The sequence below is a fragment of the Euprymna scolopes genome, chromosome 37 (genome assembly GCF_053919585.1).
Source record: "Euprymna scolopes isolate OS-2025 chromosome 37, ASM5391958v1, whole genome shotgun sequence".
Taxonomy (NCBI): domain Eukaryota; kingdom Metazoa; phylum Mollusca; class Cephalopoda; order Sepiida; family Sepiolidae; genus Euprymna; species Euprymna scolopes.
Window position 1 is genome coordinate 27,621,240 of NC_136518.1, and position 27,673 is coordinate 27,648,912.

At 33.6% G+C, this 27,673-nt stretch overlaps 1 protein-coding gene across 2 annotated transcripts in view; it reads right to left on the reverse strand.

Moving 5' to 3' along the window:
• Positions 1–985: 985 nt before the first annotated feature.
• Positions 986–27,673, reverse strand: part of LOC145261111 (uncharacterized) — a 550,838-nt gene continuing 524,150 nt past the window's right edge. For both annotated transcript variants that reach the window (XM_080119336.1, XM_080119335.1), the window contains one exon: positions 986–1,757. In XM_080119336.1, the coding sequence (XP_079975462.1) occupies positions 1,735–1,757 (23 nt within the window). In that variant the 3' untranslated portion in view covers positions 986–1,734. The remainder of the gene's footprint in view (positions 1,758–27,673) is intronic.

Genomic DNA, 27,673 nt, shown 5'->3' on the forward strand with positions numbered 1-27,673 from the left:
CTATATATACTGTGTTTGATTGATAAACTGCTAAAAATCCCACTTCAAGAGACTAGAACAAATGACTAGGATGCATATTAAATATGTGAAAATGCTTTCTTGTTTTGTATGACTTGATATATTTATCAACTCTTTTAATGTATTGAATGCTGTAATTTCACAAGAAATAAGACAAATCTGTTGTAGAGGAATTTCAAAATATGGATTAGAAAATTAGATATCCTGCTCAAATAACAGAAACCATCAAGAATACAATAAGTTGGGCAATCCAAACAGCAAAATGGCATTCAAAAAAGTGCTTTTTTTTACAGATACCAGAAATAAATTTATTTTGATGTAAATTCCATCAACTGAAATTGTAAAGAAAAGATGTTGGTCTTGATTAAATATGGCTGCCTTCTAATTTACAAATAAAACTCTTATTTACCTATATTTACTTTCTCTATTTATTTATATATATATATATATATATATATATATATATATATATATATATATATATATATATTACACATATTTATCTATTTATACATCTCTTTCTCTCTCTCTCTCCCTATATATATATATATATATATATATATATATAGTAGAGATAGATAGGATATATAGAAAGGTTTTGTAAAGAGATAAATAAAAAAAGAAAAAGTTAATAAAACGGGACATTTTAGCACTGAACCAATCAGAAACATTAGATAAAATATTCAAATAAAAAGATTTCAGTTTTAGCAAAATCTGAAGGAAAAACTTTTTAAAAGGGGGGGGGGGAGAAAGCTATTATTTGCCTAAACTTTAAAGAAGGTTTAATAATCACAATAAAATCAGAAAATCATTTTTATTTTTTTTGATTTCTGTTCTCGTTTTTCTTTTGAATAAAATTTTCGACGATACAAACTTAATTCCACAGATGCACATGTGAACACATTGAGACATTTTTTAAAAATCTTATTCTTGGCTTTTCTTTTAATTTCTAAATCTTTTCTTAATCTTTCTAAGCAATCTTGAATCGCTTTAATTTTTTTTAAAAAAAAGGGTTTTCATTTTTTCACCTCACCCCTATGCAGATAAAATTGAATTATTCAGCAGTTTAAAAATGGGAACATACCCTGAATATAAATTGTTGACACACAATTACCATTTTTATCCCTAAAGGGGATATTTACATTGAGGGGCAGGTAGGGAAGAAACTCTCACTTTAAAAACTCATATACTCAACTCCAGCAGTCAATATGTTTATATAGATCACATTGTTATTGCATATTGTTTTTCAATGTTTTGAATTTTGAAAAAGGATCATATAGATGATGACTATTATTCCGAATGTTGTTCTTTTCATATGCTTTTCATCATATTTAACTTTTTTGTTTTCATCCTTTTTCTAACATGTAATATACACTGAAATGTATTTTCTAGAAAACGCATTTCAGTACTACATACAATATGTAAAACAGTTTAAACATGTGTTCTAAGTTTCATCATTTAATGTTTTAATGCATTTTAAATGTTTATCGATATATTTTTTAGCCTTTCATTTCCTTTGTATGTTATTTTCACAGATCAGAGGTAAGACGACATATCACTTCAATTCTAAGATAGTCTCAATACAGGGAGTGGGAGGAGTCGGTGATGGTTTCATGAATAGTTGTCCAAGCAGTCATCATCTGTTTTAAAAACAAGCAAGTAGAAAAGCAGTAAACAAAAATATGACGACACTGGTTGCAAATCTTCACATCCTCTTCAACCATAACCAGACATGCCACCTACAAAAGAAAACAAAAGCAAATAAGCCAAATCCATTTAATTCAGAAAGGACATACAAGTCATAAAACAATATCAAATTGTGAACATAGCAAAGAAATCTAAATAATGCCTATTTCAACAATGGCTTTTATGCCTTCAGCAATACAATCTTCATCACATGATCACTTTACAGAAATGCACTGTATATTTCATTTTCTAGAAAAATCAGGAATTTCTTTCCGGAAAACATCTTTTGCACATCTATATAATAAAATTGTAACATGTATTATTTCACAAGTTTAGATAAAGTTTTAATTTTAAACAATTTTATTCAATTAATTTAACGACAGTAAAATAAAAATGATGATTCAGTAAAAAACTGACCAGCATACACTTGCTTTCAATTTCTTATCTTCTATAAATATAAAGTAATCAAATTTTTTTTCCCTGTAAATTCAGTGTTAAAAGGAAAATAACAAAATACTTTCAATGATAAACTGATAGACTAAACAATTAGCCTTGTCATGGGTGTTTTTAAAAGGAATCCATTCATATTACATCCTTTCAATTATGGTTAGATTTAAGTTGAGAAATCTAACTTTTACAAAGAAGATAATATTTATTTCCTCCACGTTACTGTAAGACAGGAGTCTCCAAATTATGGCCTAACAGGCCAGATCCAGCCTGCCAGTCTTTAGAATGGTGTTTGTTTTGTTTTTTTTTTGTTCAGAAAATGATTAAAAAGAATGTGGTTTTGGAGAACCAGTTCCAATAAAATCAAAGCTAATGAGCAAAATCGCATAAAACATATGTCATTTTTTATTATTATTATTTTGGCTCGTGTAGCTCTAAAAAAATCAGCATAATGGCACCCTGTTCAAAAACTCTGGAGACCCCCTGTTCTAAGGCATCAAATTTTTTTTTGAATAGGCTGCATCGTTATCATTCCACTTTTCTTCCTAACTTCTTACATATTACACAACAAATAGCAAATGTTCCTTCATTTTTCTTTTTTCCCACCATTCATCCAGACTGCATTTGCAAAATATAGGAACGCATATCGAATGTACATATTACTATTCCAGTTGAATATAAAAATTACAGCTTTACAGAGTCTTTGTAACAAAAACTCTGCAGTATCAAATGAATAATTGACAATATAACTCTCTTAAAACCATACAACTTCATCCTTTTCAACAAATTGGAATGTTTTAGAAGCTTGGAAAATGGATGCCTCTTGAATTGGCTCAAGACCACCAAAAATCACACATTGGTGTTGCCGAAATAAATTTTGATAAATTTAAATGTCTTCAAATACATATATACGATATATAAATATTATTCTGTTCTATTAAAAGCTCTGGTTTTGATTGTAGGGAATGGTACTCAAGTCATATTTTTTTGATAACTTTTGAAATCATTGCTACATATTGGATAATAATCAATAGAGAATTGGCTCTATAATAAGAAATAAGAAATCTGCATGTCATAAAATATAATATTTATGACATGTAGTTACTTTGTCACAGACATTGACATTAAAAATATACTTTTCTGTTTAAAAAATAGACAACTTCCTCATAAACGTGGTTATTAGATTGATGCAAAAACAATATCGTTTTCTCACATGTTACTTTTATATATGATTTCTGAATTAATTCATTGATATATAGAGGTTGAGAATGGTAACGAATAACAATAGAGTGAAAAACCCGCTTCAAAATGATAATATGGCTACATATATATATATATATATATATATATATATATATAAGTTAATTTAGTATCCAACCAAATGGCTACATATAGGCATACATGTTTCGGCGAAAACCCGGCAAGGGAATCGCTTCGTCAGGCCAAAGACATCTCTTGCTGTTTCAACTCAAAAATTTCCAATTTATAACTAGTACTACATCGTATTTAAGTGTAAAGGGGGAGACAGGATCTAAAAAGAAAGTATATACATTAAAATGTGATCGTCCATTATGTTAATTATATTAATTTATTAATTATTTTATTTTATTTTATTTATAGTGTGTAATGAGTTTCAAGTAGAATTTCAATATTATTAGTAAATTCCTAGTTCAGTAGGTAAGTTGTGTAGAATAGGAACCCTAGATTAAAAAAAAAAAAAAAAAATACGTATAAAATAAATGGTTAACGTGTAAATAAATTAGTATCCGTATAATATTACTTTTGTAAATTCTAACGTTACAAAGATTACGTGTAAAATAGGCGATTAAAATATAAAAATAAAATAAATTAAATAAATTAGGCTCGATGAGGTGACCATTAAAACCTACGTTAAACGATTATGAAAAGTATACTAATGGTAAGATAACTACATTACAATTAAAGATAAATAAAAAATAAGAAATAAATATCTTTAGTTAAAAATTTAACCTATTAGGTATAGGGTATGGTTATTTGATGGTAAAATACAAATATTTAAAATAATTAACGTTTAGAATGGTTTCATGTATAGAAAAAAATTAATTATGAGAAAGGGCGAGGGGAACTGGAAAAAAAAAACAAAAAAAAAAAACTATGAAAATATTATTTACAAACTTAGGCGTTTTATAATTTTTTAAGCGTATGTATCTGAAAATGCTTGCAGGAGATTGCCGATTCTTGTTTTATATTTAAAAGTTTGTCACGGTCTTTAAAATTAGTAATCTCCATTTTCTCATGCAGGCATAAGAAACAAGGTGACTGCAAAGAGTAACATGCTTTAGCCTTTTTTATTATTTTCCAATGTATTCTAGGCGTTTTGTTTTCTCTAATTAGCTTCCAATAGTGTATAGATAAGGAAGTATCTTTTTTGTAAGTTAGGTTATTCAACGATCTTTTATGCCCGTAGTATCTTCCTTTGAACGTTAATTTTGTACTCCCAATATAAAATTTTTCATCATTTTGATATATGCGATTATTACCAATCAATCACCAAATGTCTCTTTGATAAAGCTTTGGAATTTGCTAAGGATTATGCCAATATATCCGATGAAGAAATTGATATTATAACAAAATGCAGAACTACAGTTATAGTCAATAATGACGAGCAATGGACTAAAAATGCTACTAACAATTATTTTGGAGTATCCATGGGTTCATTAGACTCTGCGGAACTTACAGATCTGGTTGGTCTATACATATTGTACACATTAACTAATGATAATTATATTGAAGTAGGAAGTATTGGTCTGTACAGGGACGATGGACTTATGATTGTAAATAATGCTAATAATATAAAATGTGACCATATTAGAAAATTGTTACATAAAAAAATGAAACTTTTTGGACTCAAGGTGGAAATTAATAGTAACTTGAAATGAGTGGATTTTGTAGATGTTAGCTTTGATTTACTTAATAATAATCTTAAACCTTATATGAAAAATAATGCTAACCCTATATACATAAATCCCCAATCCAACCACCCACCGGCCATTATTAAACATATACCCATCTCTATAGAAAGTAGAATTAGTAATAACTCGTCTAATGAAGAGGTATTCAATAATCATAAAAATATTTATAACCTGGCACTAAAAAATAGTGGTTACAAAAACGCTAACATTACGTATAAACATGAAAATAATATGCATAATAAAAGCAATAATCTGGAGGAGGGCAGTAGCATTGATAATAATAATGATAATTAGTGGTGGGACGATTAATCGGAATCGGAATCGTTAATCGTAAGAATCGTGTATTTTGGGAGGTATCGGAATCGGAATCGCATCGTTAAAAAATACCTTAATTTTCCGATTCCTTCATTACGATTCTTTTAGTCTGATGTTGAAAAAAAGAAAAAAAAATCCTGATATTTCTAACCGCAAGAGAGAAATAAAAAGAAACCAAAGAAATTCATTATTAACAGGGCAATGCTTAGTGCCCCTCCCTTACAAGGTTCATTCATTCAGATCTATTGTAATCAAAACTACAAAAGAGTTAACTTGAAAAGAAGTATGCAGGGCTCTACATTGCGAGTAAAAATAAAAAACGCTTATCGTTTTGGCGATTTTTTTTTTACTGACAAATCTTCTAATACTGAATGAAAATGCTTTTTCAACTTATATTTTCTTAAAATAAAACGAGCAAAGTCAAATTATTTAAACATTAAACGGTTTAATAGAACAATATACTATTTTTTTCTTTTTTTAAAAGAAGGCTTCTGCAAGAAATATCTCTAAAATGAAATTGATCACAGTGTATTATTTCGCAAAGTTTTGACAGTAGTCGGTTTCTTTTGAAGTTTCAAAAAAATCGACCCCATACCTATCTCTTCCAAACCTAAAGTTATTAAATAACCCCTTCGTTAATTTAAGGGTATTTAATTCAATTCAGTCAAGTTTTTTTTTTTTAATTTCATTGAAATAAAATCCATTATTGTTTTTTTTCTCCAGAAAGATAAAACCCTGAATTTGATTATATTAAAAGCAGAATAATATAATCTTTTTTCTAGAATTTTAAATTGAAAATTAAAAGTGTTTTGCGCAGTTCTTTGCCGAACGAAAAAGAAATTAATATATATATTTTTAAAAGGTTTTGTAATCAGTTAATTTTTATGTCTAAATAATATTTACGATTAATTAAATGATTTCATTTTTAAAAGTATTTATAAATAGAATTTTACTAAGGACTTATAGTTGGGTTTGTATTACTGTACACATAGATTCGAAAATGTTGTCAAAAAACAAATATATAACAAATAAATGTTATCAAAGGCAAAATAAATTATTTTTCTACCTAACTGGATATATATTTTCGGGTTTTTATTCAATGTAACATGTTTATTCAGCTCGAAAACCATACAGTGTTTACCGATGTATTGGAAAATTAAAAATGGCGCCCGACACTCTCTTTAACACGGTAAGTTTGGGAAAAGATGTTATAAATAATAAACTATACAAAATACTGCTAGAAACTCTCTCAATATATGTTACCGTGACATATTTTGATATATATTCGGTGTTTTTTTTTTAATAGTATTTTGTCTAGTTTATTATTTATAACACCTTTTCCCGAACTTACCATGTTAAAGAGAGTGTCGAGCGCTATTTTGAATTTTCCAATACATCGGTAAACACTGCATGTTTTTCGAGCTGAATAAACATGTTACATTGAATAAAAACAAAAAAAAATGTATCCAGTTTGGTAGAAAAGTAACTTATCTTGCGTTTGATATTTGTTTGTTATATATTTGTTTTTTGACAACTTTTTCGAATCTATGTGTACAGTAATACAAACCCGGTTATTTTGTATCTACGGCGCCATGTCACGTGGTATATTGTTTTTTTTTTTCATTACGCACGTTCATTTATAAATTATTAAATTAAATATTTATCTTTTTTATATTTAATTAGTATATATTTTCTTTTTCTTCCGCTATATTTTTTTTTATTTAATTCATTAAATCTGTTAATTATGTGGACCAAAATAATGAATCGTGTGTATTTATTCTCTAATTTTCTTGTTTTTGTTCTGTTATATAAATTCTATTTTATTTGTTTTTTCTCTGAAGGATAAATTCTATTTTCTTTGAGTTATTTTTTCTGTATTCCAATTAAGTAAAATAAATTTTCTCTAGAATAAATTTTGCTAATTTTCCCGTTTAGTTTACTATATGATAATTTTATTTAATCCAAAACACGACGGTGTAGACATAAAATATCTCTTCCAAAGTTAGGGAACATATTTGGGAACTACCGACCATAAGTATAAAACTACCTGGTATATTTCAAAACAATAAATTCCCTAGGAATCGGAATCGGAATCGTACTTGGTATCGGAATCGTTAATCAATATTTTCCTGGAATCGGAATCGGAATCGTATAAAAATTAGGAATCGTCCCAACACTAATGATAATAATAATGAAAATAGTGGTACTAATAATAGATCTAGAAAAGTGATTTGGTTTTCACCTACGTACAATAGCTCACTAAAAACTAAAATTGGAAAAACGTTTTTGCAATTAATCGACAAACACTTTCCTCCAGGTAATTTACTACACAAGATTTTTAACAGAAATACCATAAAAGTGAGTTACAGCTGTTGCGACAACTTAGAAAGAATCATAAAAAAGCATAACAATAAGATATTAATGAAATCTAATGTTGCAACAGTTAATAATCCTAAAGTATTTAGCAATTGTAATTGTAAATTTCCTACGACCTGTCCCGTAAACAAAATGTGTCTAACACCTTCGGTAGTGTATCTAGCTAAAATATTCCCAGAAGAAAACCCTAATGATGAAAAAGTTTATATTGGGAGTACAAAATTAACGTTCAAAGGAAGATACTACGGGCATAAAAGATCGATGAACAACCTAACTTACAAAAAAGATACTTCCTTATCTATACACTATTGGAAGCTAATTAGAGAAAACAAAACGCCTAGAATACATTGGAAAATAATAAAAAAGGCTAAAGCATGTTACTCTTTGCAGTCACCTTGTTTCTTATGCCTGCATGAGAAAATGGAGATTACTAATTTTAAAGACCGTGACAAACTTTTAAATATAAAACAAGAATCGGCAATCTCCTGCAAGCATTTTCAGATACATACGCTTAAAAAATTATAAAACGCCTAAGTTTGTAAATAATATTTTCATAGTTTTTTTTTTTTGTTTTTTTTTTCCAGTTCCCCTCGCCCTTTCTCATAATTAATTTTTTTCTATACATGAAACCATTCTAAACGTTAATTATTTTAAATATTTGTATTTTACCATCAAATAACCATACCCTATACCTAATAGGTTAAATTTTTAACTAAAGATATTTATTTCTTATTTTTTATTTATCTTTAATTGTAATGTAGTTATCTTACCATTAGTATACTTTTCATAATCGTTTAACGTAGGTTTTAATGGTCACCTCATCGAGCCTAATTTATTTAATTTATTTTATTTTTATATTTTAATCGCCTATTTTACACGTAATCTTTGTAACGTTAGAATTTACAAAAGTAATATTATAAGGATACTAATTTATTTACACGTTAACCATTTATTTTATACATATTTTTTTTTTTTTTTTTAATCTAGGGTTCCTATTCTACACAACTTACCTACTGAACTAGGAATTTACTAATAATATTGAAATTCTACTTGAAACTCATTACGCACTATAAATAAAATAAAATAATTAATAAATTAATATAATTAACATAATGGACGATCACATTTTAATGTATATACTTTCTTTTTAGATCCTGTCTCCCCCTTTACACTTAAATACGATGTAGTACTAGTTATAAATTGGAAATTTTTGAGTTGAAACAGCAAGAGATGTCTTTGGCCTGACGAAGCGATTCCCTTGCCGGGTTTTCGCCGAAACATGTATGCCTATATGTAGCCATTTGGTTGGATACTAAATGAACTTATTTTGGCTCTGTCTAAACATTGAGCACTCTTTTGGTAGACACACTTAATAATTACTACCAATACAATATATATATATATAGCCATGTTATATATCATTGAAGCGTGTTTTTCGCTCTATTGTTATTCGTTACCATTCTCAACCTCTTCATTCATTTTTAATGCTTTTCGACAAAATTCAAATCTCCACTATTTTCGTGTTCCAGTTCAAACTCGGCAGATTTTTTGCCGAGACAGCTGGTGATATCACTGATGCATTTGGCTGAGGAACGTATGGCACAACGGTGGTTCAAGAAATTTCGCAATAGTGACGAGAGCCTCAAAGATGAAGACGGTTGCGGCTGTCCAACTGCGGTCGATAACGAACATTTAAAAACTTTAACTAAAGCCGATCCTCGCAAAACCACATGAGAAGTTGATCTCTCAACAGTTATTCACCATTTAAAGCAAATAGGGAAGTAAAAAAAGTTGGATAAATGGGTGCCACATGGACTGAATGATAATCAAATAAATCGTTATTTTGAGGGGGTCTTCTAAGTTCTTTCTGCGCAACAAAAACGACCCATTTCTCAGGCGCATTGTGACATGTGATGAGAAGTGAATCCTCTACGACAACCGGCGATGTTCGGCAGTGGTTGGATGCCAGAAAAGCTCCACAACACTTCCAAAACTGAAATTGCAACAAAAAAAGGTTATGGTGACTGTGTGGTGGTCTGCAAATGGTCTCATCCATCACAGCTTCTTGAATCCAGGCAAAATGATTACAGTGGAGAAGTACTGTCAACAAATTGATGAAATGCACCAAAGACTCCAATGTATGTGCCCAAGATTGGTCAATATGAAGGGACTACTTCTCCTTCATGACAACGCTCGTCCGCATGTTCCTCAACTGACCCTGCAAAAGCTGAATGAATTGGGCTACAAGGCTGTCTCATCCACCATATTCACCAAACCTCTCGTCCACCAATTATCACTTTTTCAAGCATCTCGACAACTTCCTGCGCAAAAAATGCTTCAAAAGCCAAGATGCTGCTGAATCATCTTCAATGACTTTATTACTTCCAGAACTCCAGATTTCTATGTTATTGGGATAAATAAACTTGTTTCTCATTGGCAAAAATGTGTCTATTTTAATGGTTCTTATTTCGATTAATAAAGTTTATTATGAAAGGAGTTATGATCTTTTGAAGACATTCCAAATACCATGACACTTCCACCCCTAAACTTGACAGTTTTCTTAGTACACTTTGCACTTAATCTTTCACCAATACGTCTCTTTACATTGTTTTTTTCCATAATTTCTATATAAATTAAACTTGCTTTCATCACTGAAAAATACTTTTGCCCAATTTTCATATGTCCAAATTACATACCTGTTTGCAAACTCTAATCTCTTTCTTATTCTTCGAACTAACAAGTCGTTTCTTCCCTGAGATTCGATTAAACAGCCCTATTTTTTGCAGTCGTCTAGAAACAGTCTGTCTTCACACATTAACAAATGAGGTACTATTCATAACCCTTTTAATTTCTGTGCAAGACTTAAAATGGTCCTTTAATGACATATGCTGCATTATCCAATCCTTTCTTGCCAAAGTTTTGCGGGGTCTGCCGGTTTTAAAAGCACTATTTTGCCAGTATCATTGGAGGATTTAACAACCCTGCCTACAACACTCTTGGAATGTTTCACTTTCTCTGAAATCTCTTTCATTTTTTATTTTATTTTACTTTTGTTAGTTTGAAGAGATCAAGGGGCTCCTTCCTGGGGCTAACACTTGATTCTATTATAGTTTAAATTTATATCCAAGAGCTCTTTTAAGAATAGACACTGTTCCCTTTATGGCTGCTATCTGTATTTCCTTACAGCTTGGTTTTCCAGAGATTGCTTCTAAGTATTTTTGAAGGATCTTTTTTATTTGGCCAGTTGCTCCTGTCACAACTGGTATAATGTTTATTTCTTTCAGAGACAATGTTGTTTTTAGATCATTTTTTAGGTCCTAATATTTTGTTATCTTTTCCCGTTCTGCTCTATTAAGGCCAAAGTCATTTGGAACTGTGACGTCGATAATGAGTGCAGTCCTTTCAGGCTTGTTCCATATTAATATATCTGGCTTGATGGCCTTGTCTTCTATGTATCTGTCCGCCTGTATGTCTTTGTCGTAGAACACTGTCACTTTTCTATTTGATGTTATCGGTGGTGGTTCATGTTCCCAGATGTTCGACAACCTATCTAGTTGCATCTCTCCACAGATCTTCCAATGTAAATATCTACATACTTTGTTGTGGCGAGCAGTGTAATGACCATCGGCTAGAAGGATTTTGCATCCAGACATTAGGTGGCTTGGGCTTTCAACAGCTGAGTGACAGAATCTGCATTGGTCGGTTTTTTGCAGACCAGCCATTTTCTTAAATCCATTTGTGAGCAAGCCTTGGTCTTGTGCAGCTATAATTAATCGTTCTTCATCAAATGGAAATTTGTCACTTTTAAGCCATTGTAGTGAAGCCTCCTTGTCAATGTAGCTCTGGTTCAGTTCTTCCATGAACCTGACTGCTCTCTTATGTTGTTGCCATCCTTCTAGTCTTGTCTTCAGTTCCCTTTTTGTATACTCCTTTCTCTTCTTTCAGGCAATTAGGGTTGCTGGGTTGTCAAATTCTTCTATTGTGGTGTCCAGTGTGTTACCACTGAAATTTTCACCGAGCTTTGTAGTTGACGTCTGCTGGGGCAAACACTCAGTGTGGTGTTCATTCACCATTTTTATTTTGGGGTCAGAAGAACATTTGATATATTGCCCTATGCTTACCATTGAAGCTCGGTATGCGTGGTTTATTTCAGTGAGGCCTAAACCACCTTCTTTCCGTGGTAAGTACAGCCTGTCCATGTACTGCTGATGTTTGTAAATGACTTTATGAAGGGCCAGCATTTTCTGAGTTTTTACATCAAGGTTATTGATGCAGTTTTGTTGATAATTGAGTATGCCAAATCCATAAGAGACAACGGGTATTGCCAATTGATTGATGGCAGTAATTTTGTTTTTCGGTGATAGTTCTGATGAGAGAATTTTTTTAAGTCGCTTGAAGTATTCTCCCGGCACTTTTTCTCTCATCTTTCCATGTTCAAGTGTCTCATTCTCCTCTACTCCCAGGTATTTATAGACAGCATCCTCTTCAAGGTCTTCAATAGAGTCATTGTCAGGATTAAGATGTTCTGATGCTGTCTTTCTTCCCTTCCTTATGGTGCACTTAGAGCATTTGTCGAATCCAAACTCCATGCAGATGTCCTCTGTATAATTTTTAACAATGTCGATCAGAGAGACAAATTGTTTCTCGGATTCTGCATAGAGTTTCAAATCATCTATAAAGAGTAGATGGTTTACTCTTATTTTTTTCCTTCTTTCTGCCCATGCTGAGATTCTATCCAGTATTGGATCGCTTAAGTAGCTTACTTAGTGGATCCATTGTGAGGCAGAAAAGGAGCGGTGAGAGGCTGTCTCCCTGGAATATTCCTCACTTGATCTTTATGTTTGCGGTCTGTATCCTTCCTTCTGTGTGCTGTAACGTAATTGATGTGCACCATCTGGCCATTTGTTTTTGAAGGAATGATGTAATATCAGTGTGCACATTGTACAGTTCCAAACAGTGAAGAATCCAGGAATGAGGTATACTGTCAAAGGCCTTTTTGTAATGCAGGCCATTAACAGATTTCTTTGTCTTCTTCTGCAGTCTTCTAATATGGTTCTGTTTACAAGGAGTTGGTCTTTTGTGCCGAGCTTTTTCCTCATACAGGTAATCACCAGCAATCAGGTGGTTGTATGTTGCATCAGCGATTATCCCTGTTAGGAGCTTGTAGGTTGTTGTAAGGCAGCAGATTGATCTATATTTGCTAGCCATGTGGGTGTCCTCAATTTTGGGAATAAGTGATGTACTGCCTACAGTAAGCCACTCAGGCAGCTTTCCATCTCCACTAATTTTATGTTATTGAATGCGTTAGCATAGTGATGATGAAGTGCGTTCAGTTTTTTCAGCCCAAAATTTGGTATTTGGTCTATTCCTGGGGTCTTGAAATTACTGCATTGAGCTACCTTCTTGCAGACAGCTTCCTTGGTAATTTTTAGAGCTGGCATCTTTTCTTTCTTCTTACCTTCTTTGATGGTGTGCTTTTCCTTGTGTAGCTTCACAATAGCTTGTCTCACAGAGTAATCAGGTTTTTGGCGGTTCGCCATGGTGCCGACTGATGCAATGTTTACAAATGACTAAGACTTATTCTTTAGAGGAAATCAAAATATTTGAATATACCATACTGTTTACATTTTCTCAATTTTGTTCCTTACTTTTGGATGTTCCTATTTTGAAAATAAATAAATAATTGTTATAATTCTTTTTCTATCATTTGCAAATGATTCAAATTTTATTATGAATCATAACAACTACCAGTTGTCAAAATTTCAGCTTTTGTTATTTCTAACAAATATTAGGTTTAGTTTTGGATGCTACTGCATATATCATATAGATATGTACAGGATAATTCAAACTAATGATTGGATCATTATTAATTTTAGAATATATATTTTAGGCAAACGATGATATATCATTTTTTTTTTATTTTAATATTTACAAGATGCATATATATAATTAGGTCATATTTTGTTGTACAGGATAAACTCCTAAACTAATGAACTGATCATTATGAATCTTGAAAGATATATTTTAAGCAACATGGTGAGTAACATGGACACATTTGTATTTTGGTTTTTTTGTAAATTTTACCATTTAGGGATTTTGATCACCCAAAATTTCATCTGCACTTAAAATTTTTTTAAATCATTTAGATACAAAAAAAATATAGAGAAAAGAATTGCTCTACATCAAATTTGGAGTTATATTAAGCAATAAATTTTAAAAATGCATTTAAAATTTGCTTGATAAAATCCTAAACTACTGAACTTATCATTATGAATTACAAAATATGTATAGTGTGCACATAAAATTTTTTTATTCTAGCATTATGGGATAGCACCAAGACCGTACACACCCTCCCTTCCTCAAAGAAAGAAAAACATTACAATTTTGAATTAATGTTATATATATGTTAATATTATACTTGTTCTAGGACAGGTATTTTTCTAGTATATAATCTAGGTTAGTAATTTTCCTAAGAAATAAAATAAATATTTCTGTTTAATTTACTTGTCGTGTGTGTGTGTGTGTAATGAAAATTAAGGAAATAATATTCCAACGTGATAAACAAATGATAAAAGAAACCAGGCAAAATTATTTGTTTCGTCTTTATTTCAGGACTTCTTTGAGATGATTGATCTGAAGAAATTAAATATCAGTACAATATTTGAAAAATATATTCGTTGCGTTTGTAATGTGAAATTTATCTTTTTATTTTTATTTTTATGAAAAAATAGCCATTAGTATTCAAAGTATGTACAGCGTATATGGCATGAAGTTCATTTTTTTAATCTTCTTTAAATGAATTGCAACCATTAGAATTTAAAAGATATGATGCTGTTATTGGTTTTTTTTTTACATGGAGTTCACCACTTATCAAGGCCCAATGGCCACTCAGGGATAAGGGTTATTGTGTGTACAGTAATCAAAGGGATAGTGTAGCAATAGTATTGGAGAATTGGTAAGGTGTCATTACTTAGGGGGGGGCGATTCATCAGGAATTTGTTTGTGTTGGACTTGAAGACATCCAGGTTGAAGTCGGGAGGGAAACAGGCAAGCGGAACAGAGTTCCACAGGCGTGCAGTTCTAAGAAAGAAGCTTTGTTCATGGTATCTACGTTTTGATTTAGGCACAGATAGGGAGTGGGGAAAATTATTGACGGTGGTTTCAGCTAGTCGGGTGTTATTTGCGATTGGCGAAGGGGGACCAGAGAATGGAGCTCAGACGAGCACCTGCCATGGAAGTAACGATAGAACAATGACAGGCTCGCTACGTCTCTTCTGTGGGAAAGAGGTTGCAGGGTAGAGAAAAGGGCATCCCCAACCAAGCCACGGAGTCTATTTTGTACTCCGTCAAGGTAGGAAAGGCTGTTTTTTGCAGCCCCCGCCCAGATGTGTCAGCAGTACTCCATCTTTGGACTACTTGGCTCTTATATAGATAGAGAATTGCATCATTAGTGAGATATCTTCTGGAACGGTAGAAGGATCCCACCATTTTCCTAGCGACCTTGGCCACAGACTTGACGTATGTGTTCCATTTAAGATCAGGTGTAAAGGTCAAACCCAGGAGCTTATCAAATCCTTTCAATTGATGCCAGATGGGGATCAGAGTGTTTATGATGTAGAGATAGGAGCTTGGTCTTAGATGCATTAAAGGTAACCAGCCACCTCTTTCCCCACTGTACCACGCGCTTAAGATCAGAGGAGAGAGAATCAGACAGAACATCATCATTTACAGCCTTTGATGTGTTTCCATAGATGGTCGTGTAATCAGCATAGATGTCAACAGAAGATTTTAGTATGTGTTTTGGGAGATAATTGATGTAGATCAGGAAGAGAGTTGGGCCCAGGATGGACCCCTGAGGGACTCCAGCATTAATACTGTGGGCCTCTGATTCTTGCCCATCAACCACTACTCTTATGAGCCTATCAGATAGAAATGATTTAATGATAGAGAAAACATTTCCAGTTATATCGTAGCTGGAAATCTTGTGTAGTAGGCCTTTATGCCAAACCTTATCGAAGGCCTTTGATATGTCGAAAACAATTGCCCTAGAAATGAAGCCTTTGTTGAGAGATTCGCTAATCCTATGAGATATAACCGTTAGCACATCTGCTATAGATCTAGCAGAACGGAAACCATATTGCGTGTCGCTAAGAAGGTTATTTCTGCTGAGGTGGTTGACTACTTTTCTATTTATTGTGGATTCCAGCAACTTACTCATGACACACAGGAGACTTATTGGTCTGTACCGAGAGGGGGATGACTTATTACCTGAATTCTTAAATACAGGGCATACTGATGAGGTTTTCCAAGGCAACACTTAAACAGTTTGGAAAGTATGGGGGCAAGTTTTGGTTGTAATTTTTTTAACACTATAATTGGAATACCGTTGGGACCAGTTGCTTTACTGGAGTCAAGGTTCTTGATTAGCTTGGCGACCTCACACACAGATATTTGTATGTTGTATAGCATGTTGTCTGTTATGAATATGAGGAGTTGATGGCCTTCGTCACACAGGGTAGAATTTGCCGCAAAGTTTTTGGCAAATAGTTTGGCCTTGTCGGATGCTGTCGAGATGACCTCTGGTCCATTGATAATGGTTGGGATAGAGCGCACGTTTCTGTTCAAGATCCTATTTGCTATTTGCCAGAACTGGTGGGAACCAAGCTTCTGCTCAGCTACTTTGGACTTAACGGATTGCGCATATAGTTCTCTTGCATTTTTTATTACTCTTTTACAATGGTTGCTGGCGGTTCTGAAAGCAGCTTTAGTTTCAGTGCATCTATTACGTTGGTAGCTATGGAAAAAGTGATTTCTGTGTGCGATGGCAGCAGCACATTCGGGGGAGAATCATGGCTGGCTGTTAGGTTTTTGTTGGAATTTTTTGGATAGTATGAATTGGCCTATGCCTACAAGTAACCATTCAGTCAGATCTGATACTATAGAGGACACATCCTTTTTAAACATGGAATGGAGAGGGAGATCAGATATGAATGTACAGAAGCTATCCCAGTCCGCCATAGAGTATTGGTATACAGTACGGTGGAGAGGTACGTCTGTAGATCTATTATATTTCATTTTTATCTTAACTGATACAGCGCAGTGGTCGGAGGATCCCAGAGATAGAACGGAACAGGGGAAGTGGATAGAAAAAGGTCTAGGAGGCTTGCGAACTGACCGGTACTATCGGGCACACGGGTGGGCTTGCGGACAATCTGAGTGAGGTCATAGGCAATGGCAAAATCATGACAGAACCTCCCCTCTTCATCAGTCTTATTTGAGTGGGTCAGCCATTCCACATTATGGACATTGAAGTCACCGCAAATGTGAATGTTAGCTAAGGGATGAGCAGACAGGATGTGGTCAATTTTTTCTGATATACTCTTAAAGACAGTAACTCCACTGTTGTGGGGGCGATAGAGGGCAAATATAAATGTGGTGGTGTAAGCAAGTGCAACCTGGAAGCACATATAAGGTAGATTAGGGTCTTCTCTTGAGATATCCCTGCCACATGGGAAGCCATCTTTAATGTAGGCACATATTCCATGCCCGTGACGATCTTGGGGGTCAGATTTAGATGTTAGGTTAGAGTATCCTTTAATTATGAACTCATCTTGGGAGGTGGTCGGCCCTATTCCAGTTTCGCTTAGAAAGAATATGTCAGGTGTCGTCTCCTGTAATTGGGTTTCAACCTCTGAAAGGTTAGAACGTAGACCCCTGATGTTGGAGAAGGAGATATGGTAGTAGGGGTCTATGTAGGAGGATGGGGTTCTAGGTTTATTCGTGTTTTTTTTTTTTGAGATATTTCATGTTGAGGATTTTGGGGTTTGTTTATTTATACTTGGTTAGAGCAGAACAGAGAGGGAAAGTAAGAGAGGAAAGACAGGAAAATTTTTTTTTTTGTAGCACATAAGGTAAAGCCGTAACAATTACCCACTAGTATGGCATCGAGAGGCTCCACCAGAGACTACTGCATTGTCCAGAATCCATTCACCAAATGGCAATACAGCAGCCCCAGTACTTTGCACCTGCTGATAGGACAGACTCCTTAGTGGTTATTCCAAGGTTTGGGTCCCTGACCATCAGGCGGTTAACATCAGCCCAGATGAAAACGTTTACCTCCAATACTCTTACTAGTGACATGGCCGCAAGGATAGACATAGAGACAGAAAATTTCCAACATCTCAGACTACTGGTCACGAAGTACTACCAACCTGGGAAGCAGCTTTTTTTTTACCCTTTGTCAGAAACATCACTCATTAGAAATGAGGACTGAGAGATAAAAAAGGAGAAGCGAGAGTTACTGGAGCTGCCGATAACACATCCACTGCATTATCTACTCTCCATTAAAAAAAAAAAAAAAACGGTAAGAGGGACTTATTTATATCTACTTTGCCCATTCCCAGTTTAGAAAAGAATTTGACGATAGTCTCCCCTCCCATATTAATCCGTAGAAGTTTTTTTTTTTTTTGCGCTTTTGGTTCCTTGTGATAGAACCTTCGAGATTAAACTTATAATTATGTTTCAATAATGCAACTTCTGAGGTCAGCTTATGTTTTTAGATTGGGGGTACCTTATTTAAAGGCTAGTTTAGGATAATACCAGACGTATTTAACAAAAAAAGTTTAAAACACGAGTAATAAAACATGATGGGTAATGTTAAGGACTTTCAATTTTTAGTAAGACTGCAATAAGAGAAGAAAGATAAATAGATAAATTATATATAATACACAAAAATTGGCAAAATTAAGACAGGATACATTTCAACAGTTATGGATAAAGTTTTTAACTTAGCTATGAAGGCACCGACTCTTTCTTCCGAGGTCATCTCGAAAACTGACTAGTAGCTAGCACGCTTGGGGTGTTCTGGTACTTAAGAGATGTGATGGGTGTAGGGGTTAAATGCTTTTAACTTTTTTTTTTTTTTTTTATTTTTGCTTTTGGTTCCTTGTGATAGAACCTTCGAGATTAAACTTATAATTACGTTTCAATAATGCAACTTCTGAGGTCAGCTTTTCTATTCTTTTCTTAACTACTATTAACAAAAGAATAAAATGGCTGACTTATTTACCTAGTTTGATTTAATTTCATAATTATTCCTTGAATGTTAGTTTTGTATACTTTACACTCTTACATTATTGATTTCAATAAATAATTGATTAAAAGTGGAAGAAGCAAATTAGAAGTTTTTCTTTTTTCTTATCAAATTTCAAATTCCATAAATCATAATGGCAAAAGCATATAGAGTTTGTGGTTCAATGAAATGTTGCAACGGTCTGTGATAATAATATGAAACAAATATAGTTAGTAATATGTCAGGAATGCAACATAATAAAAGAATTATTGCGAGAATTAAAAAAAAATGTTTTTTTTTAATTCTTCTATAGAATAAATTTTCCTTTAAAGAGAAAAAAAGTTAACTTAAGGAAATGAGAAAATGCAGAATTGAAATGCAGAAATTATGAACTCCAAACAACAAAAATAGATTTTTGCAATTTGTGGCAAGAAATTACAACAATCAAAGATTACAGAATGATAAGTTCACAAATCAGTAAATAGAATTCAAGGGAATGAACTTCATTTTGAATAGTGGCACAAAGAAAACATCAATTAAAAACAAATTCAAGTGCATATATATATATATTATATATATATATGCATTTTATTTTTTATTACCATATCTTTCTGTTAGGTTACGTTATTGTTTCAGCTACTCGGCCGTTTTTTGGGCCGTCTGTAGCTTCCTCAGACTTTTGCAGAAACCTAGGGTTCTGTAAAAGTCTGAGGAAGCTACAGACGAAACAATAATGTAACCTAACAGAAAGATACGGTAATAAAAAATAAAACGCATATTTGCTCTACAACAGTATTGAGCACTTTCTTCAGTTTTTATTAATTACCATTTCCACTATATATATATATATATATATATATATATATATATATATATTTCTTGAGTTTATATAAAAACTTCTTTTTTTTTTTTGGAATCCTTTGGGATGAGGCTTCATAATTTGTGCAACAACAACTATGAAGACGAGGTTAAGTTCAGTAAAAGAATGAATCCAAATTGTTGCAAATAACAAGCTTAAAGAGGTTGTTTTTGGTTACATTCTAATGATCAAAGTAAAGAATCATAATTTTTGTTTGTTTATTTATTATTTTGGTAAATGCCTATATTTTAAACCAGAGAAAAGCCCCTTCCCTACCAAGATACATCTTATACCATGTTGGAAGGTTCTCAAGCTATCATCTTCGTTTTGGCCCGCAAAACTAAGATCATGTGATCAGGTATGTTTCTAGGAAGGGGATGGGGGCTTTTCTCTAATTATCATCTATAAAATGAGTATTTCATGTTTTTGGCTTACCATTCTCATCTTTCTTAAGTACCTTTCTTCTCTTTATTTATATATATGAACACTGTATTGGTATTTACTAATATGTGATCATCTCTGATCAACAGTTTGACAGATTAAAGACAATGTTTTCCATCGTAGGCTGTGAAATATGTATAAGACAGTAAAGAAAATATAAGCATTTGCCAAAATAAAAACTAAGAAAATAAACAAAAATTAGGATTGTGGACTGATTCTTTCCATTGGTCCTTGAAATGTAACATATCTAAGTAAATTCTTGGTACAGCAAAATGGAAGGAGAAATTTCAGAGGAAACATAATTTAATTTAAATACCAAAAAAACAACAAAAAAAAACAAGAAACGGGCAGGTGAAATTATTAAAATTTCCTTAAGGCCTTATCGTCTGACCCTCTAAGAGGAAACGTCAGAATGATTAATTAAAAACTAAGAAACGAATGAGGAAAGTGTAATGAAAAAGTGTAAGGAAAAATTCAAGATAGCGCCCGACTCTCTCTTTAACACGGTAAGATATCCTCAACACGGCACAAGGAGCAACAGCCACACGATTCCCCAGCCAACTCAATCGTCACTCCCCACGTCTTTCCCCTCACCCGCTTTTATCGTCGTTCTAGGCCGGCTAAATTTGCATATTCCGAGAATTCGTGTGACTTTGCGAGACATCATACTTTACAAAAGACGGCGGCCGCCATCTTGGTCTTTCTTTTCTATTTTTGGTCGGTAACGCTGAGCTGGTCTCGAGGTAAGTCTTTTTCCCCTCATCCGTCTCTCCCATGTACCCACACAACACGCAAACACGCGGGCGCTTATCTCCTGGATGCACGTTACACTCCCCCCTGATCTGATGATCACATAGAGAGCACTGGGGGGGGGGGGGCGTTTTAGTGCGTGTGCTTCTGTGAAGAGGTACATTCACTGTTTCAGATTCGGGCTCTGGATCTGGTTCCGCCTCATCAGATGAAGTATCGCTATCAGTCTCTGGAAGGGGCTCACTGAATCCGTGCATCGGCAGCTCATCGCTAGACGCTTCACTGCTTTCTTCTGTAGTTGTGTGACGCACCTCGGTAGCTGGGCGAAGATCTCGCACATGTCGTGGGGTTCCATCGACCAAAACAGACTGCTGGCTAATCACTCCAGATATTTGTCCTCGCTTAAACTTGTCGGTGCACCGATTTCCTGGAGGCCGCACCCACACTGGATCTCCCACTTCATATCTGTTATATGTTCCCTTGTCGGTTGGCTGCGTAGTGTTGATTCCCTTCACTCCGACTCGGTACGTGTAAATAGCATTCGTAGGTGCGGTTGAAGGGGACGTCCCGTCTTTTGGCGTAATGTTGTACCAATATGTTGCTTCCGCAATAGTACATCGTTTCCTGGCAGCAATTCTCTTGATGCTGCGATGGCTTCTTTCAGCAATGCTATTTCCTGACGGCACATGCACACATCGCAACCATAGTCGGACGCCCCACTCATCTAACAACTGCCGAACTTGCTGGCTACAAAACGCTGCATCATTGTCAGTCAGGAGCTCTTCCGGCACACCTCACTCAAAAAAAATGGATGATCGGTGGCAAACAACATTTGCTGAATCCTGTCTGGTCATCTGCCGCCACACCACAAATCTTGTAGCCCCGCAATCAATGAGAGTTAGAAAGGGCTTGCCACTGTAATGGGTAATATCCATGGCCAGCCGCTGCCACACACTCTCAATTTCCAAGCGACCCTTCTGCCATCGCTCTGGTGCAGGATCAATAGACTGGCAAGCCTCACAATTTCTGACGATCTGTCTGACATCCATCTTGGTCACTGCTGGGTATGCACGCCTCACAAAATAAAGGGTCCTCTTGATACCCGGATGTCCGCTCTGTGCCTGAATTTTTTGTATTTGACATGGGTCGATTGCAACTGCACAAGATCGAGCAGTAATCTCCATTCCCATCTTCGCAGCTTCATACCATTTGTGAGGTACACGGGTCAGTTGCTCAGCACGATTACAATGTGATGGCACCAGAGTGACGCTCAGTGATAGCCCATACTCAGATACAAGGTTTTTTAGCGTGTCTAGCCTTCTCCGTATTAACATTTCGCTTGCTGCCTTGGTACGGATTCGTGTCCGTCCTGAAAGTGTGTCAGACACCCAGTGGTAGACACAGAAAGAATCTGTGTACAAGGTCAACTTCTTAGACTGCCACTGCAGGGCCAGATTTACCCCCTTTACAACAGCGTCCAGCTCTGCCAGGTTGATATGCTGAGAATCTGTTACGGGCCGCAGCCAACACGCATCCTCGAACACGTTTCCTCCTTGCTTCAACGATACTCCCAACGCCAAAGAACTGGCATCAACCCACACACCTACGTTGTCTCCGTTAACACACCACCGCCCACAGGCAGGGTCCTTCTTGTTCACTCTCTCCAGTGTCTCTTTAATCATCAGAGTTAGTAGGACATCATCGGATATGTCATCCCAACCCGTGGTTGTTAAATTTGCTCTGCGTTTAATCACACCAACAGCTGCGCGGAGCCAGCCACAGACCGGTAAGTGACCAACAAGTTTTCCATGCCAAGAAAAAACGGTCCGTCTTGTAACGAGGTTGGGGATGCTTGGAATTTCACTGCCACTTTGTGATTTCACCAAGTTCCGTATCAAGACGGTTTGTTGAACAAATCATAAGTGCACGATGTGTAAGAGCGCTAATGAGGTTTATTTTTCTAGACTGAGGGACAAAGGAAAACCAATTAAGATAGAGCCCTGTAAATGTAGGTTTTCTATATACAGAGGTCTCAAACGTAGAACCAACTTTAGAAACACGAACATCGAGGAATGGGAGAGAACCACAGTCCTTGACCTCCATAGTAAATTGTAACGATAGATGCAAGTTGCAAAGAAGACTGTTGTTTATAAATTTGTTTGTCAGTGTGGAGCTGACTACATTGGCAAAACATCCCAAAGATTAGAAATGAGAATATCCCAACATATCCCTCGGGATATTCGACTACACCAGGTTTCGAGAACATCCGGGCACTCCCAAGCTCATGAGTCCGCCATTGGTAATCACCTGATGAGTATAAATAGGTGTTCTGATCAATATTCCAATGGGTGGTTTTCTGTTTTATACAGTGCGAGGTCGAACTATCATCTCAATATCATTGAGGCGTTAGTCATTAATAACTCTCGACCTAGCCTGTGTAGACAAAATATTTTGAAACATCAGTTGGAGATATTTATTGATTTAAAACCACCTGAACAGTGAGATTTTTTTTTTTTTTCTCACTGGTCTTCCAACTGAAACCAAATTCCCTTCTTTCCTCATTCGTTTCTTAGTTTTTAATTAATCATTATGACGTTTCCTCTTAGAGGGTCAGACGATAAGGCCTTAAGGAAATTTTAATAATTTCACCTGCCCATTTTTTTTTTGTTTTTTTGGTATTTAAATATATATATATATATATATATATATATATATATATATATATATATATATATATATAGTGTTTGTGTGTATTTAGGTAGTATTTTTTCATTTAAACAAACATTATTAAAAATAATTTTTTCATTTAAACAAACATTATTAAAAATAACAGAGCTTCTATTTGATTATAAATTTTTTATTTTTTTAATTTTTCTTATTATTTTTGTGTGAAAATCAAAAATGGCAATATATGTTCCATATCACAAACGTTTTGGATTCATCGCCAAATCATTTCCAGATGAGAGTCACATGGATGATGTGTGGAGAAATATTAGTAATGGAAGGAATTAGTTGCCACACATGGTCAATATTCATAGACAACAACCGCTGTTGGGGGCAATTCTGAGATGAGTAATTCTTGTTACATGAAAGGAGAATAGTAATTATGACAGACATTGTAAAATATTGTTGTTGGTTTGAATAGTGATATTATTGATTCCAGGTTTTTGTGTTTTTATGTAGATTACTTACCCAAAATTTGGCTTGGCTCCCAAAACCTAGTGTCTGTTGTCTACAAATGTAAAGCTAATAAATTCCTTTTCTCAACAGTTTTTCTCCGCCCATCATTCATAAGATTCTAACCCAAAGATGATTCAACAACAAATTGAAAACGTTTGTGATACATATGGGCCATATTAACATTTTTTATTTTCACACAAAAAAAGATAAAATTAAAAAATAAAAATAGTATAATTGAACAGATGCTCTCTGTTATTGAATGTTTATGTGTGTGTGTGCGTGTGTGATGAAAAATAAAAAAAAAGAAACCTCGTTTTTTTTAAATCTTTCACTATATTTTGACTATGTCAAATAGTGTATTTTATCCTCACATATATCATCCATATATTTATTATTTTTTTGTTGTTGTTGCTGTTGTGATAAAGAGCATGAAAGTTCAACAAAATCTATGGATAAGATTTAAAAAGGGTTAGGGTCAGACGAGAACATCTATTAAACATCTAATATGGAACAAAATAAAATCAACATGCATGGAGAGATTGATATTTTGCCCAAAATAATTTTATTTAAACTTTTCAAAAGGCAGTGACAGGAAAATGTATTCATATAGACATGGGTGGTAGGAGAGAAAAGACAAAATGCTGTAATGGTAGGAGGTGTAAGCATCTGTGCAGAGGATGATAGAAAACTGATAGGGCGGGTAGTTGGTAGACGAATGAAGAGAAGGTAAGAGACAAGCAAAAAACAAAAGAAAAACTAACGTCAGTGAAACTCAGCGTTCGATTAGCAAAAATATCAATGGACATAACAGAATTATTAAAAATGGCTTCGATCACACACTGTAGCAAAAACAATAACTGTGGAAATGCTAACACACCTACCTACTCTCATTTAAATTGCTATCTTTTATACAAATCCAATCACACAATCCCTTCATCCCATTCACATAACACATTAGCTTCTCATGCTAATATGCTTACCTCCTATTCTTGCCAACTACTTTACTCCTACCATACCTACTCTCCATTTTCCTACTACCTACCTGTCCAGCAAGCCATTTCTTTCTATTAGCCGTCAGCATAGATGCTTACCTTCTGTTCTTGCACACACCATTTCTAACTCTTCTTTTCCACCGTTTATGTCTGTATGCAAAAATACTCCATTTATTCTGTAACATACCTTTATTCTGAGCCTAAATGAAATTTGAGGGGCAAAATATCAATCTCTCACAGCATGTGTTTCCGTAGATTTTATTTTAAAGATGTATTAATTTAATCCTCTTTTTCATGTTACCTATATATATATATATAAGAGAAAGGTGGTTTGTTTGAAGCATTGGCGGTAAAAATATGTGTGTGTGTGTATATATATATATACATATATATAAGAGAAAGGTTAGTGTTATTCAAAGCATTGGTGGTAAATAGATATAGAGAAGGTTACACCAATGCGGGGGAACTGGCTGTTGTATTGGTGTGACATATGAACAAAAATGGACGTATGAATAAATATCAATATTTCAATGTTTTTTTTCTTTAGGACATTTTTATGTGTCTTTCCTTTTGAAAAAGAAATAATATTCTCAAAATATTAAGACCTCAACCATCCAATATCTATCAACCATCCAATATATATCAAAACTGTAAGTTCTTGTTTACTGATTTGTTTTGTGATTATCATGAAATATAAATAGCTTTACAAATCAAAATAACAATCACAAATTATACCTTCTTTTGTTTGTCCCTACGTCCCACCAACACAAAATCCAGTTCCCAGCATTGCTATAGTCTTCTTATAATGATCCATACACACACACACACATATATATAAGACATACTTTATATATATACATAATAAACATACTATATTTATAATAAACATACTATATATAACAAACATACTATATATATATATATATATTTAATAAACATACTATATATATTTAATAAACATACTATATATATAAACAAACATACTATATATATATATACATAGTAAACATACTATATGTATATATATGTATATATATATATATACAAAGTAAACATACTATATATATATATATATATATATATATATATATATATACATAGTAAACATACTATATCTATACATATAAAAATGTAAATTTGGTTCGTTAAAAGTGAATAAAACCATATTTCTACGTTACCAATTTATTTAAAAATTTTCTGACAACCCATCTTTAGAGTCAAGGGATGTTTTTATGTCATTAAAATAAATTTACCTCGCGAATTATTAAAATATTAAATAAAATATGAATATTTTTCAAAGTCGTTTCTGCGAGACTTGCCTGGTTTTATTTCTGGTAACTTCCGTTTCAACTACTCTCGAATTACAAGTAAAAAAAAAAAAAAAACTTACTCATGCAGAGAGTGATCCGTGCTGAAATAATAACGTTATTATTTAAAAAGCCATTCTTAACATGGAGAAGGGAGGGTGTTTTGTACTTATTCTGTACTTTAACCTTACAATTGAATAAAAACATATCATAAAACTTTAATTAAACGTAGAAATACGATTTTTAAAAAATAGCGCGGATCACTCTCTGCATTAGCACACAAAAAAAAATAATAATCCCCTATTTTAAAAATTTAAATTCATTTATGTACTTACCAATTTTTTAATTTTAAATTCCTTTATTTATGTTAAGGCTTTTCCCTCATGAAACATTATGTTTTAATTGTTTAGTTTCTTTTCATGGCATTGTTTACATAAAAAAGTTTGTTTTAACTTTTTCTAAACTGTTTCATTTTTACGACATGCCTCAACGTATTATAAAACACCCTAACCTCCCCATGTTAAAAAAAAAAAACGCCCTTCCATAAACCTCGAAAGCCGTTCTTAATATGGGGAGGTTGGGGGTGTTCATTCCGAAAGCCGTTTTAACATGGGGAAGTTAGGGTGTTTAGAATATGCTGGGGCGAGTCGTAAAACTAACGAAGTTGCTATCTATTATTTATTGCAAAAATTGCTTGAAATTTATTTATTTGACAAAAAAAAATTACATTTTGGTACTCCTTGGTCGTTGAGTTCCATGGCGACCAGCAGAAAAAAATAATAGTTGCTCCCTTAGTCCCCCACCCCACCCCGCATGTAACATATTTTATTTACTGACGTTGTTGTAACTAAATGATTATTTGTCACATTTACAAACATTTATTTATTTTGAAAAAAGTTTTACTTTTTATGAATATTAAAAGAAAAATGGGTACTCATGCAGAGAGTGATCCATGCTGAAATAATAACTTTATTATTTAAAAAGCCATTCTTAACATGGGGAGGGGAGGGTGTTTTGTTCATATTCTGTACTTTAATCTTGCAATTGAATAAAAAAAAAAAACATATCATAAAACTTTAATTAAACGTGGAAATACAATTTAAAAAATAGCGCGGATCACTCTCTGCATTAGCACCAAAAAATGTTACTAAACGTTTATTAATAATTTCTCACTTTTACAAACATTTGATTTTAAATTTCTTTTTAAATGACGACTTTTATCGACTTTTTTTTTTAAAATATCCCCTCCCCCCAAATGGTGTTTATTCCGAAATCCGTTG